The 15456-nt window shown below is 44.0% G+C and overlaps 1 protein-coding gene across 1 annotated transcript; it reads left to right on the forward strand.

Annotated features, from left to right (window-relative positions):
• Positions 1 to 11250: 11250 nt before the first annotated feature.
• On the forward strand, positions 11251 to 11856 carry LOC147983576 (uncharacterized). Its single transcript, XM_087539541.1, has one exon. It carries the CDS (start codon positions 11251 to 11253, stop codon positions 11854 to 11856), a length of 606 nt encoding a protein of 201 aa, XP_087395667.1.
• The last annotated feature ends 3600 nt before the right edge of the window (positions 11857 to 15456 follow it).

Below are 15456 nucleotides of genomic sequence, written 5' to 3' on the forward strand. Positions count from 1 at the left end.
GAAACCAAAGTTGTTCTTAAAGTTTGGGGCTGCGATGCTTATGTGAAAAAGCTTCAACCTGATAAGCTCGAACCCAAATCGGAGAAATGTGTCTTCATAGGATACCCAAAGGAGACTGTTGGGTACACCTTCTATCACAGATCCGAAGGCAAGACATTCGTTGCTAAGAATGGATCCTTTCTAGAGAAGGAGTTTCTCTCGAAAGAAGTGAGTGGGAGGAAAGTAGAACTTGATGAGGTAACTGTAGATCATGTATATAGGCATCACGTCCGTGACAAGTAAATAGCAAAACAATATAAAAGTGATGGAGATTGATATGATGAGAATACACCCGGGGGCCATAGGTTTCACTAGTGGCTTCTCTCAAGAGCATAAGTATTCTACGGTGGGTGAACAAATTACTGTTGAGCAATTGATAGAATTGAGCATAATTATGAGAATATCTAGGCATGATCATGTATATAGGCATCACGTCCGTGACAAGTAGATCGAAACGATTCTGCATCTAATACTATTACTCCACTCATCGACCGCTATCCAGCATGCATCCAGAGTATTAAGTTAAAAACAGAGTAACACCTTAAGCAAGATGACATGATGTAGAGAGATAAATTCATGCAATATGAAATAAACCCCATCTTGTTATCCTCGATGGCAACGATACAATACGTGCCTTGCTGCCCCTTCTGTCACTGGGTAAGGACACCGCAAGATCGAACCCAAAGCTAAGCACTTCTCCCATGGCAAGAACTACCAATCTAGTTGGCCAAACCAAACGGATAATTCGAAGAGACTTGCAAAGATAACCAATCATACATAAAAGAATTCAGAGAAGATTCAAATATTATTCATAGATAGACTTGATCATAAACCCACAATTCATCGGTCTCAACTAACACACCGCAAAAAGAAGATTACATCGAATAGATCTCCACAAGAGAGGGGGAGAACTTTGTATTGAGATTCAAAGAGAGAGAAGAAGCCATCTAGCTACTAACTATGGACCCGAAGGTCTGAGGTAAACTACTCACACTTCATCGCAGGGGCTAGTATGATGTAGAAGCCCTCCGTGATGACGGCCCTCTTCCGGCGGAGCTCCGGAACAGGCCCCAAGATGGGATCTCGTGGATACAGAAAGTTGCGGCGGTGGAATTAGGTTTTTGGCTCCTGTTCTGATCATTTGGGGGTACGTGTGTATATATAGGAGGAAGGAGTACGTCGGTGGAGCACCGAGGGGCCCACGAGGCAGGGGGCACGCCCTAGGGGGGGCGCCCCCCACCCTCGTGACCTCCTCTTTGATCCCTTGCAGTAGGGTCCAAGTCTCCTGGATCACGTTCGGTGAGAAAATCACGTTTCCGAAGATTTTATTCCGTTTGGACTCCGTTTGATATTCTGTTTATCCGAAACACTAAAATAGGCAAAAAAACAGCAATTCTGGGCTAGGCCTCCAGTTAATAGGTTAGTCCCAAAAATAATATAAAAGTGGAAAATAAAGCCCAATATAGTCCAAAACAGTAGATAATATAGCATGGAGCAATCAAAAATTATAGATACGTTGGAGACGTATCAGGCATCCCCAAGCTTAATTCCTGCTCGTCCTTGAGTAGGTAAATGATAAAAAGAGAATTTTTGACGCGGATTGCTACTTGGCATAATTTCAAAGCAAATCTTCTTAATTGTGGTATGAATATCCAGATTAGAAAGATTCAAGACAAAAGTTTATATTGACATAGAAAATAATAATACTTCAAGCATACTAACAAAGCAATTATGTCTTCTCAAAATAACATGGCCAAAGAAAGTTATCCCTACAAAATCATATAGTCTAGCTATGCTCCATCTTCCCCACATAAAGTATTTAAATCATGCACAACCCCGATGACAAGCCAAGCAATTGTTTCATACTCTAACTTTTTCAAAACTTTTTCAATCTTCACACAATACATGAGCGTGAGCCATGGATATAGCACTATAGGTGGAATAGGATGGTGGTTGTGGAGAAGACAGAAAGGAGAAGATAGTCTCACATCAACTTGGCGTATCAACGGGCTATGGAGATGCCCATCAATAGATATCAATGTGAGTGAGTAGGGATTGCCATGCAACGGATGCACTAGAGCTATAAATGTATGAAAGCTCAACAAAAGAAACTAGTGGGTGTGCATCCAACTTGCTTGCTCACGAAGACCTAGGGCAATTTGAGGAAGCCCATCATTGGAATATACAAGCCAAGTTCTATAACGTAAAATTCCCACTAGTATATGAAAGTGGCAACATATGAGACTCTCTATATGAAGAACATGGTGCTACTTTGAAGCACAATATATGAGACTCGCTATATCATGGTGCTACTTTGAAGCACAAGTGTGAAAAAAAGGATAGTAGCATTGCCCTTTTTTTGGGCCTTCTTTTTTTTCTTTGGCCTTTCTCTCTTTTTTATTTTTATTTTATTTTATTTGGGACAATGCTCTATTGAATGATGATCATCACACTTCTATTTATTTACAACTCAATGATTACAACTCGATACAAAAACAAAGTGTGACTCTATATGAATGCCTCCGGCGATGTACCGGGATATGCAATGAATCAAGAGTGAAAAGTATGAAAGAATTATGAATGGTGGCTTTTCCACAAATACTATGTCAACTATATGATCATGCTAAGCAATATGACAATGATGGATGTGTCATGATGAGCTAGATGGTGGAAAGTTGCATGGCAATATATCTCGGAATGGCTATGGAAATGCCATAATAGGTAGGTATGGTGGCTGTTTTGAGGAAGGTATATGGTAGGTGTATGATACCAGCGAAAGTTGCGCGGTATTCGAGAGGCTAGCAAGGGTGGAAGGGTGGGAGTGCGTATAATCCATGGAGTCAGCATTAGTCATAAAGAACTCATATACTTATTGCAAAAATTTAGAAGTTATCAAAGCAAAGTATTACGCGCATGCTCCTAGGGGGTTAGATTGGTAGGAAAAGATCATCGCTCGTCCCCGACCGCCACTCATAAGGAAGACAATCAATAAATACATCATGCTACGACTTCATCACATAACGGTTCACCATACGTGCATGCTACGAGAATCACAAACTTCAACACAAGTATTCTTTAAATTCACAACTACTCAACTAGCATGACTTTAATATTATCACCTCGATATCTCAAAACAATTATCATGCTTCAATCTTTTCTTAGTATTCAACACACTAAAAATAAAGTTTCACAAATCTTCAATACCAAGCATATTATTATTAGGAAAATTACCATGCTACTAAGAGACTCTCAAATTAATTTAAATGAAGCATGAGAGATCAATAGTTTCTTTAAAACGAATCCACCACCGTGCTCTAAAAGATCTAAGTGAAGCACATAGAGCAAAATTATCTAGCTCAAAAGATATAAGTGAAGCACATAGAGCAAAATTATCTAGCTCAAAAGATATAAGTGAAGCACATAGAGAAAAATTATCTAGCTCAAAGGATATAAGTGAAGCACATAGAGCAAAACTACTTAACTCAAAAGATATAAGTGAAGCACATAGAGTATTCTATCAAATTTTAATTCATGTATGGCTCTCTCAAAAGGTGTGTACAGCAAGGATGATTGTGGCATACTAACAAACAAAGGCACAAATAATACAAGACGCTCCAAGCAAAACACATATCATGTTGGTGAATAAAAATATAGCTCCAAGTAAATTACCGATGGAAGTGGACGAAAAGAGGGGATGCCTTCCGGGGCATCCCCAAGCTTTGACTTTTTGGTGTCCTTGGATTATCTTGGGGGTGCCATGGGCATCCCCAAGCTTAGGCTCTTGCCACTCCTTGTTCCATAATCCATCAAATTCTTACCCAAAACTTGAAAACTTCACAACACAAAACTCAAAATAGAAATATCGTGAGCTCCGTTAGCGAAAGAAAACAAAAGACCACTTCAAGGTAATGTAATGAACTCATTATTTATTTATATTGGTGTTAAACCTACTGTATTACAACTTCTCTATGGATTATAAACTATTTTACTAACCATAGATTCATGAAAATAAGCAAACAACACACGAAAAACAGAATCTGTCAAAAACAGAACAGTCTGTAGTAATCTTTAGCTAGCGCAAGATCTACAACCCCAAAAATTCTAAAATAAATTGATGGACGTGATGAATTTATCTATTAATCATCTGAAAAAATAATTAACTAAATAGCACTCTTCAAATAAAAATGACAGCAGTTCTCGTGAGCGCTAAAGTTTCTGTTTTTTACAGCAAGTTCAACAAGACTTTCCCCAAGTCTTCCCAACGGTTCTACTTGGCACAAACACTAATTAAACACAAAAACACAACCAAAACAGAGGATAAATAATCTATTTATTACTAAACAGGAGCAAATAGCAAGGAATAAAAATGAAATTGGGTTGCCTCCCAACAAGCGCTATCGTTTAACGCCCCTAGCTAGGCATAACGAGCAAGAATAGATCTATGTATTGCCATCTTTGGTAGGCAATCCATAAGTGGCTCTCATGATAGTTTCATATGGTAATTTTATTTTCTTTCTTGGAAAGTGTTCCATGCCCTTTTTTAATGGAAATTGAAATCTAATATTCCCTTCCTTCATATCAATAATCGCACCAACCGTTCTAAGGAAAGGTCTACCAAGAATAATAGGGCAAGAAGGATTGCAATCTATATCAAGAACAATGAAATCTACGGGCACATAATTCCTATTTGCAACAATAAGAACATCATTAATTCTTCCCATAGGTTTCTTAATAGTGGAATCCGCAAGATGCAAGTTTAGAGAGCAATCATCAAAATTACGGAAATCTAGTAAATCACACAAAGTCTTGGGAATAGTAGAGACACTAGCACCCAAATCACACAAAGCATAAAACTCGTGATCTTTAATATTAGTTTTAATAGTTGGTTTCCACTCATCATAGAGTTTTCTAGAGATAGAAACTTTCAACTCAAGTTTTTCTTCATAAGATTGCATCAAGGCATCAGCAATATGTTCGGTGAAGGCTTTATTCGACTATAAGCACGCGGAGGATTTAGCACGGATTGCAACAAGGAAATAAAATCAATCAAAGAGCAACTTTCATAATTAAATTCCTTTAAATCCAATATAGTGGGTTTAGCAACATCTAGATTTTTATTTCTTTCAATCCCACTTTCATCAATTTCATCATTAAGATCTAAACACTCTGAATTTTTAGAACGCCTTCTAGGTAAAGGAAGATCATATTCAGTTTCATCAAGATTCATATTGCAAAATAAAGATTTAATTGGAGACACATCAATAACTTTTAGATCTTCATCTTGATTTTCATAGGAATTGGAAGAACATGCTTTAATAAAGGCATCTTTGGAAGCACGCATCCTAGCGTCCTTTCTTTACACTCATCAATTGAAATTCTCATGGCTTTTAGAGACTCCTTAATATCATGCTTAGGTGGAATAGATCTAAGTTTCAAAGCATCAACATCAAGAGCAATTCTATCAACATTCCTAGCCAAATCATCAGTCTTAAGCAATTTTTCTTCAATCATAGCATTAAAATTCTTTTGCGAAGAAATAAATTCTTTAATATTAGATTCAAAATCAGAGGGCATCTTATTATAATTTACATAAGAGTTGTTGTAGGAATTCCCATAATTATTAGAAGGATTACTAGGATATGGCCTAGGATTAAAATTCCCTATATAAGCGTTGTTACCAAAATTATTCCTACCAACAAAATTCACATCCATAGATTCATTGTTATTCTCAATCAAAGTAGACAAAGGCATATCATTAGGATCAGAAGAAACACTCTTAGTAGCAAATAATTTCATAAGTTCATCCCTCTTTCCACTCAACACATTAATTTCTTCTATCGCATGCACTTTTTTATTAGAAGTTCTTTCAGTATGCCATTGAGAATAATTAACCATAATATTATCTAGGAGTTTAGTAGCATCTCCTAAAGTGATTTCCGTAAAAGTGCCTCCCGCGGCCGAATCTAAACAATTTCTAGAAGCAAAATTCAATCCGGCATAATTTTTTTGTATAATCATCCACAAATTCAAACCATGAGTAGGGCAATTACGTATCATTAATTTAATTCTCTCCCAAGCTTGTGCAACATGTTCATGATCAAGTTGTTTAAAGTTCATTATATCGTTTCTAAGAGAGATGATCTTAGCGGGAGGAAAATACTTAGAGATAAAAGCATCTTTGCACTTGTTCCATGAATCAATACTATTCTTAGGCAAAGACGAAAACCAAGCTTTAGCACGATCTCTAAGCGAAAAAGGAAATAGCTTCAATTTAACGACATCATTATTGACATCTTTTTTCTTTTGCATATCACATAAATCAACGAAGCTATTCAGATGAGTAGCGGCATCTTCACTAGGAAGGCCGGCGAATTGATCTTTCATAACAAGATTCAAAAAAGCAGTATTAATTTCACAAGATTCAACATCGGTAAGAGGAGCAATCGGAGTGCTAAGGAAATCATTATTATTGGTATTGGTGAAGTCACACAATTTGGTAGTATCTTGAGCCATCGCGACAAACAAGCAATCTAACACACGAGCAAACAAAAAGCAAGCGGACAAAGGAGGCAAACAGAGAGAGAGAGAGGATAGAGAGAGAGGGCGAATAAAATGGCAAGGGTGAATTGGGGGAGAGGAAAACGAGAGGCAAATGGCAAATAATGTAATGCGAGAGATAGGGATTGTGATGGGTACTTGGTATATTGACTTTTTGCGTAGACTCCCCGGCAACGGCGCCAGAAATTCTTCTTGCTACGTCTTGAGTTTGCGTTGGTTTTCCCCGAAGAGGAAGGGATGATGCATCAGAGTAGCGTAAGTATTTCCCTCAGTTTTTGAGAACCAAGGTATCAATCCAGTAGGACCCCACGCTCAAGTCCTTCGTACCTGCACAAAGCGATAGCTACTCGCAACCAACGCGATTAGGGGTTGTCAAGCCCTTCACGGTCACTTACGAGAGTGAGATCTGATAGATATAATATTTTTGGTATTTTTGATATAAAGATGCAAAGTAAAAAGTAAATAGCAAAACAATATAAAAGTGATGGAGATTGATATGATGAGAATAGACCCGAGGGCCATAGGTTTCACTAGTGGCTTCTCTCAAGAGCATAAGTATTCTACGGTGGGCGAACAAATTACTGTTGAGCAGTTGATAGAATTGAGCATAATTAGGAGAATATCTAGGCATGATCATGTATATAGGCATCACATCCGTGACAAGTAGATCGAAACGATTCTGCATCTACTACTATCACTACTAGAGAAACAATTATTAACGATGATGGAAAAAAACTATTGGTCGTTAAAAGAACTAAAGCAAACCGCGCACGATAAAATCAGGCTACCAAATATACTCGCAACAGCCACAGAACTACTCGTGGCTTAAAAATCTCATGGGTGTGGTCGTTATTGACTCAATCACCTCTCCTTTAATTATCTCTCCTTCCTAACGTGACCTTCTCTCGTTTCATCTCCCACATGACCCGCCGCCTCTCTCTCGTTTCCTCTTCCACCCGATCCGCCGCCGCGAGCATGACCTCCACCTTCCGTGTTGCGCCTCGTCCATCCAGCCTCATCAAGATGCGACACATCCATGTCCTCCCCCATCCACGGCCATCGGAGAGTAGGAGAGGTAATAGCTAACCCTCGACCGGCCTCCCGAATGGTGTAGGGGCTGAGGTGAGGAGGATGGAGAGGCGGCGGGTGGAGGGGACGAGTGGTCTTCCCTAGGATGTGCGCGGGGAGAAGGATGAGCATGTGTCGCCGCAGCAGGAAGGAAGTCCCCACCCTGAAGATGTTCCTTGCTGCAGATTTATGGATAGATGTGAATTAGGGAGAGGGGTGAGTACAAGCTCTTCTTTACATGTTTTTCTTTTATGATCTTTCTCCAATTAAGGTATTTTAGGAAGGTAAAAATTGCTTAAGTTGTTTTCTTCAGAGAAGATGGTTCCGCATTTGCCTGTTTGCTCTTGAATCAGTTCCAACAAAGATGGTGCTGATTTTGTTCTTTTTGTTTCTACAGGTTCGAATACTACCATCAGAAAAATCTATTTGAAAATCACAGTTTTTTTCTGGTCTCGAAAAATGTATTAAGTTCAATCTAAACTTTATCTTCAGAAAAGATGGTGTTTGTTTCCTGTAGACCGTCAGCCAATACGCGAGGTATCATCTATGCCCAAATTGGTTTATAGGATACATAAGATAGTATGGTGATCCATGGAAAGTTAAGTTTACATTGTCGGGTGTAGGCAATAGGATGTACTTATATGCAGAGGAGTTGGTATAAGAGAACAAGCAGCTTGATTCCTGCCCCAGACTGAAGCAATGCAGTACAAAGCTAGCATCAAGTTAATTGATTCTAGCCTGACGAAACACACACGTACAAAGCTCCTGATGTATCTTTGCGTTGATCGATCCTCACGGCTGAAAACATACTAGTACACGTGCACACACAAACCGGCATATTGCCACATGCTTGTATCAAGCCTGGTTCTTTTCGTTTATTTCCTCTCACTATTAAATGTTTACAAATGGATATACATACGTATATGTAGCAGCTAGGATTAACACAAGCTAACCTACTTGGTTACAAGTTCTAATCCTAAAATACTAGCTCATTGTTCTGTATTTCCAGCATACTCTTTGTGTACTTTAATTAGCTTTAGCAAAACAAAAAACAAAACAAAACGTTTTTGGCACCACCGTGGTTTCTTGTTTCATTATATATTGTGTTTCCAGCTGATCCCGACGGTAGGTGCTATTGTCTGATTTGAATAAGAGCTGTTGATGTTTGCATTTGAATTCTATTATGATCATTCATATTAGTACATATTGATGCTCTCTATGCCTATAACCATTGATGCCTTCTAATTACGATCAAGTTAGTTGTTTTCGTACACTGATTTTATCTGGTATTATACTTTGTGCCAACTTATTTACATTGACTGACTTTCATAAATTTCCCAACATTTTTTAGGACTGATGATCAAGCTTATAATATATAGAAGAACGAGAAGGCATTGTAATGGCTGCTGAAGAATTATATCCATTCAAACAAGGATGGTGCCTCTCGATTGAAGATTTAGAAATATTATCACATTTTCCAATTAGAAATGAGGTAGTACCGTGGTCATGTAAAGAGTGATTTTCACCCAAATTTCTTAAATGATATACTAATTGTAGAATTGTATGGTGGAATTTTGTCAATTTCTCTCTTGTCTATTAATAAAAGAGGCTTTTGTTAATTCAAATGTTGGATGTCGCATAATGTGATCGTTTGCGATTCTAAGGTGGTTGATCGGAAATGGTATATAACGTGGTATGATGCTTTGATCACCATGAAAAATTAGCGATCACCATTCAAACATTATTAGCGACGAAAAAATGGCCGTTAATACTATAATTGTGGTCGTTGTTGACTTGGGATTTACGACAACACATCATCCCGTTGTTACGAGAATAACGACCAGAAAAGTTATGTGGTCAATATACTTTTAACGACGGAGCCTACTACGACCAGTAGACTGTGGTCGTTAATGAACTTTAACGACCACAATCCGATTTTTAACGACCGCATATACCATCGTTAAAAACCGTTTTCCTAGTAGTGTATTACTCCAATCATCGACCGCTATCCAGCATGCATCCAGAGTATTAAGTTAAAAACAGAGTAACACCTTAAGCAAGATGACATTATGTAGAGAGATAAATTCATGCAATATGAAATAAACCCCATCTTGTTATCCTCGATGGCAACGATACAATACGTGCCTTGCTGCCCCTTCTGTCACTGGGTAAGGACACCGCAAGATCGAACCCAAAGCTAAGCACTTCTCCCATGGCAAGAACTACCAATCTAGTTGGCCAAACCAAACGGATAATTCGAAGAGACTTGCAAAGATAACCAATCATACATAAAAGAATTCAGAGAAGATTCAAATATTATTCATAGATAGACTTGATCATAAACCCACAATTCATCGGTCTCAACTAACACACCGCAAAAAGAAGATTACATCGAATAGATCTCCACAAGAGAGGGGTAGAACTTTGTATTGAGATTCAAAGAGAGAGAAGAAGCCATCTAGCTACTAACTATGGACCCGAAGGTCTGAGGTAAACTACTCACACTTCATCGGAGGGGCTAGTATGATGTAGAAGCCCTCCGTGATGACGGCCCTCTTCCGGCGGAGCTCCGGAACAGGCCCCAAGATGGGATCTCGTGGATACAGAAAGTTGCGGCGGTGGAATTAGGTTTTTGGCTCCTGTTCTGATCATTTGGGGGTACGTGTGTATATATAGGAGGAAGGAGTACGTCGGTGGAGCACCGAGGGGCCCATGAGGCAGGGGGCACGCCCTAGGGGGGGGCGCCCCCCACCCTCGTGACCTCCTCTTTGATCCCTTGCAGTAGGGTCCAAGTCTCCTGGATCACGTTCGGTGAGAAAATCACGTTTCCGAAGATTTTATTCCGTTTGGACTCCGTTTGATATTCTGTTTATCCGAAACACTGAAATAGGCAAAAAAAACAGCAATTCTGGGCCAGGCCTCCGGTTAATAGGTTAGTCCCAAAAATAATATAGAAGTGGAAAATAAAGCCCAATATAGTCCAAAACAGTAGATACAATAGCATGAAGCAATCAAAAATTATAGATACGTTGGAGACGTATCAGCCGGCCCCGGCCCTCGCTGCGCCCCCCCACGCCACCCGGGTTTGTACCGCCGCACCTGCCGACCCCGCCCCCGCCCAACACGGAGCCCAGGTCACCCACGCAGGGAGGCGTACCGATGCAGCAAGTGCGCTTCCCGCCGTCACCTTCCCCCATACCGGCCTGGCTAACCGGATCATCGCCGCCACCCGTCTACACATCGGCTGAAGACCCGCCAGCACCCACTCTGCAGTTCGGCGATCCCTCCGGCTCGGCGGGGCACTCCACGGACCGCGACCATGCTGACCGGGCGCCCCAATCCTCGCTACTTCGCACCTCCGAGCCAGTCGTCCACGGCGCTCCAACTCAGACACCGCCGCGGTTTGCCAAACTGGACTTCGCTACTTATGACGGCACGAAGGATCCCCTCAACAGGCTCAACCAGTGCGAGCAATTCTTTCACGGGCAGCGCACCCTCGCCTCGGAGCGTACCTGGCTCGCCTCTTACCACCTCCGCAGCGCGGCACAGACCTGGTACTATGCCCTCGAGCAGGACGAGGGAAGCATGCCCCCTTGGGAGCGCTTCCGCGAGCTCTGCCTCCTTCGTTTTGGGCCACCGATCCGCCGGAGCCGCCTGGCAGAGCTAGGCCGCCTTCCCTTCACCTCCACGGTTCAGGACTTCGCCGACCGTTTCCAGGCCCTGGCATGCCACGCGTCGGGAGTGACGGCGCAACAGCGGGCCGACCTCTTCGTCGGTGGACTTCCGGATCACATCCGCGTGGACGTGGAGCATCATGGACCCCAGGATCTCCAGACGGCCATGTACTACCGCCGCGCGTTCGAGTGCCGCACGGTGGCCATCCAGCAGGAATCACCGTCCCGGGCGGCTAGGTCGCTACCCTGGCCGGATGTTCCTGCGCAGGCTCAGCCTGCTCAGGCTTCCGCGTCACCCCTTGCCGTGACCGCGGCGCGCCCGTTCTGCCGGCTCACCTCGGCCGAGCTACTCGAGCGACGCCGCCAAGGGTTGTGCTTCAACTGCGACGAGCCCTACATGCCTGGCCACGTCTGCCCGCGACCCTTCTACCTGGAGGCTTCAAACTATATTCCGGAGGACGCCGTCGCCGCCGACGTGGCCACCCCAGCTATCACGAAGGTGTTTGATGCTGGTTGATCACCTCGAGGAGTTCAGCAAGCACTTCCCCACCTTACAGCTCGAGGACGAGCTGTTTGTGCAGGCGGGGAGAAGTGTTATGACCGGCATATTAGGGGCTTAGCCCAATGAGTTGTGGCCCAAGTTATCTTATCATTATTAGGGGCTTAGTGTTGGAAATATGCCCTATAGGCAATAATAAAATGGTTATTATTATATTTCCTTGTTCACGATAATTGTCTATTGTTCATGCTATAATTGTGTTATCCGGAAATCATAATACATGTGTGAATACATAGACCACAACACGTCCCTAGTGAGCCTCTAGTTGACTAGCTCATTGATCAAAAGATAGTCATGGTTTCCTGACTATGGACATTGGATGTCATTGATAACGGGATCACATCATTAGGAGAATGATGTGATGGACAAGACCCAATCCTAAGCATAGCTCAAAGATCGTGTAGTTCGTTTGCTATAGCTTTTCCGAATGTCAAGTATCATTTCCTTAGACCATGAGATTGTGCAACTCCCGGATACTGTAGGAGTGCTTTGGGTGTGCCAAACGTCACAACGTAACTGGGTGACTATAAAGGTACACTACAGGTATCTCCGAAAGTGTCTGTTGGGTTGGCACGAATCGAGACTGGGATTTGTCACTCCGTATGACGGAGAGGTATCTCTGGGCCCACTCGGTAATGCATCAACATAATGAGCTCAATGTGACCAACTGGTTGATCACGGGATCATGCATTACGGTACGAGTAAAGTGACTTGCCGGTAACGAGATTGAACGAGGTATTGGGATACCGACGATCGAGTCTCGGGCAAGTAATGTACCGATTGACAAAGGGAATTGTATACGGGATTGATTGAATCCTCGACATCGTGGTTCATCCGATGAGATCATCGAGGAGCATGTGGGATCCAACATGGGTATCCAGATCCCGCTGTTGGTTATTGACCGGAGAGTCGTCTCGGTCATGTCTGCGTGTCTTCCGAACCCGTAGGGTCTACACACTTAGTGGTTGTTTGGATAACTAGTATTTGGAACCAGTTTTAGCTAAATCAGTTTTAGGAGTATTTTTAGGAAAACCAGTTTTAAGTTGTTGTTTTATTAAAACTAGTTTATAGAATACTTTGTTTGGACTGTCTCTTTTGGGTCATCCTCAACCTTGAGAAAGATTCCAAGCTGTTCACATGGGAGGCACCATGCCCAGCACGTCGACCACGGCACATTCCGCAGCTCTCGACATGCCTATCACGAACATGGAGTTGGGCGTGCTTGATCACGTCATGTCCATCAAATTGCTGGCCGATGCTGGGCCTGGTGCATGCGACCGCCCGGGAACTCAGGCGCTACGTCATTGAGCTGCGCCGTGGTGGCCGTGAGCGCCGAGGAGACGGAGGCCATGACAGAGACGCACAACGTGCTGCATGGGAAGGTGCTGCGCGCGCCGCGCGGTCGACGTGACGGAGGCTGCACTGTTCCTTGCGTCTGACCAGGCCGGGACGCCGGTGGCGACAAGCTGGTCTTCGGCGGCGTCACCACCGCCATCAAGCCCACCGTGCTGTTCTCTGTCGGCCTCGTCTTCAACTGATCTACGCGACGCAAAAAAGCGCGCGAGGTAGGTGTTCTCGAGGCTGAACGGCGTGGGCACGGGACAGAGCTGGACTACTCGAGTAGCCGCTCCTTGAGGAGGTCCCAGGCCGTCGCTTGCCCCACCTGCTGCTTCACTGACGGTAAGAATGGTGGGCTCGCCGGCGGCACCAACTTGCTGGATTTGCGCACCTCGTTGATGGATGACGGTCGAGCGAGCAGCAGCCGGGGCACTCACACCAGCACCTGGAATCGGAATGCGACCTTGTTGTACTGGACGCTGCACGCCGTCGTTTCCAGCAAAGCCATGTACATCTCGTCTCGTCACACACACGACGACCGCAGCGGCGCTGAGCACGCCCACGGTCACAGGAGAAACGCGGCCGTCGTCCTCGCTGAGGAGCAATCAGGGCACCTGGAACGGGGCTAACCTTGCCCTAGTAGACGTACTTGAACGCTACCCACCGACGCATGTTCATGGAAGCTAGAGTCTGATTGAAACGAACGATAAGCTAAACTGGTTTGTAGAAAAACGAGTATTAGTCGTTTTTCCAAATACTCGTTTTCCTGGTTTATGGGAAACCAAGTTTTCCTTATTCTGAGATTTGTTGGATCAACCAAACATAGTTTTAGGCGGTTAGAATCCTGAACGCGAATAGTGGAAACAGGTTTGGCATAAATCCCGTATCCAAACAACCCCTTAAGGTTCGGTGACGCTAGGGTTGTTGAGATATTAGTATACGGTAACCTGAAAGTTGTTCGGAGTCCCGGATGAGATCCCGGACGTCACGAGGAGTTCCGGAATGGTCCGGAGGTGAAGATTTATATATAGGAAGTCAAGTTTCGGCCATCGGGAAGGTTTCGGGGGTAATCGGTATTGTACCGGGACCACCGGAAGGGTCCCGGGGGTCCACCCGGTGGGGCCACCTATCCCGGAGGGGCCCATGGGATAAAGTGGGAGGGGAACCAGCCCCTAGTGGGCTGGTGCGCCCCCCATGGGTCTCCCCCTGCGCCTAGGGTTGGAAACCATAGGGGTGGGGGTGCCCCACTTGGCTTGGGGGGCACTCCACCCCCCTTGGCCGCAGCTCCCCCCTTGGAGATTCAATCTCCTAGGGCCGGAGCCCCCCTAGGGGTCCTATATATAGTGGGGGGAGGGAGGGCAGCCGCACCCTAGCCCCTGGCGCCTCCATCCCCCTCCCGTGACACTCCTCCCTCTCCCTGAGCTTGGCGAAGCCCTGCCGAGATCACTGTTGCTTCCACCACCACGCCGTCGTGCTGCTGGATCTTCATCAACCTCTCCTTTCCCCTTGCTGGATCAAGTTGGAGGAGACGTCTTCCCAACCGTACGTGTGTTGAACGCGGAGGTGCCGTCCGTTCGGCGCTAGGTAATCGGTGATTTGGATCACGACGAGTACGACTCCATCAACCTCGTTCTCTTGAACGCTTCCGCGCGCGATCTACAAGGGTATGTAGATGCACTCCTCTCTCCCTCGTTGCTAGATGACTCCATAGATTTATCTTGGTGATGCGTAGAAAATTTTAAAATTCTACTACGTTACCCAACAGTGGGATCATGAGCTAGGTCTATGCGTAGTTTCTATGCACGAGTAGAACACAAAGCAGTTGTGGGCGTCGATATTGTCAATTTGCTTGCCGTTACTAGTCTTATCTTGATTCGGCGGCATCGTGGGATGAAGCGGCCCGGACCGACCTTACACGTACGCTTACGTGAGACTGGTTCCACCGATTGACATGCACTAGTTGCATAAGGTGGCTGGCGGGTGTCTGTCTCTCCCACTTTAGTCGGATCGGATTCGATGAAAAGGGTCCTTATGAAGGGTAAATAGAAATTGGCATATCACGTTGTGGTTTTGGCGTAGGTAAGAAACGTTCTTGCTAGAAACCTATAGCAGCCACGTAAAAACTTGCAACAACAATTAGAGGACGTCTAACTTGTTTTTGCAGCATGCGCCGTGTGATGTGATATGGCCAAAAGGATGTGATGAATGATATATGTGATG

The sequence above is a fragment of the Triticum urartu genome, chromosome 2A (assembly GCF_056163025.1).
Source record: "Triticum urartu cultivar PI428250 chromosome 2A, HENAU_Tu73, whole genome shotgun sequence".
Lineage (NCBI taxonomy): Eukaryota > Viridiplantae > Streptophyta > Magnoliopsida > Poales > Poaceae > Triticum > Triticum urartu.

Bases quoted from the DNA above. Each gene is read 5' to 3' on its own strand.
- LOC147983576 (XM_087539541.1), top strand. From the start codon at position 11,251: ATGCCCCCTTGGGAGCGCTTCCGCGAGCTCTGCCTCCTTCGTTTTGGG.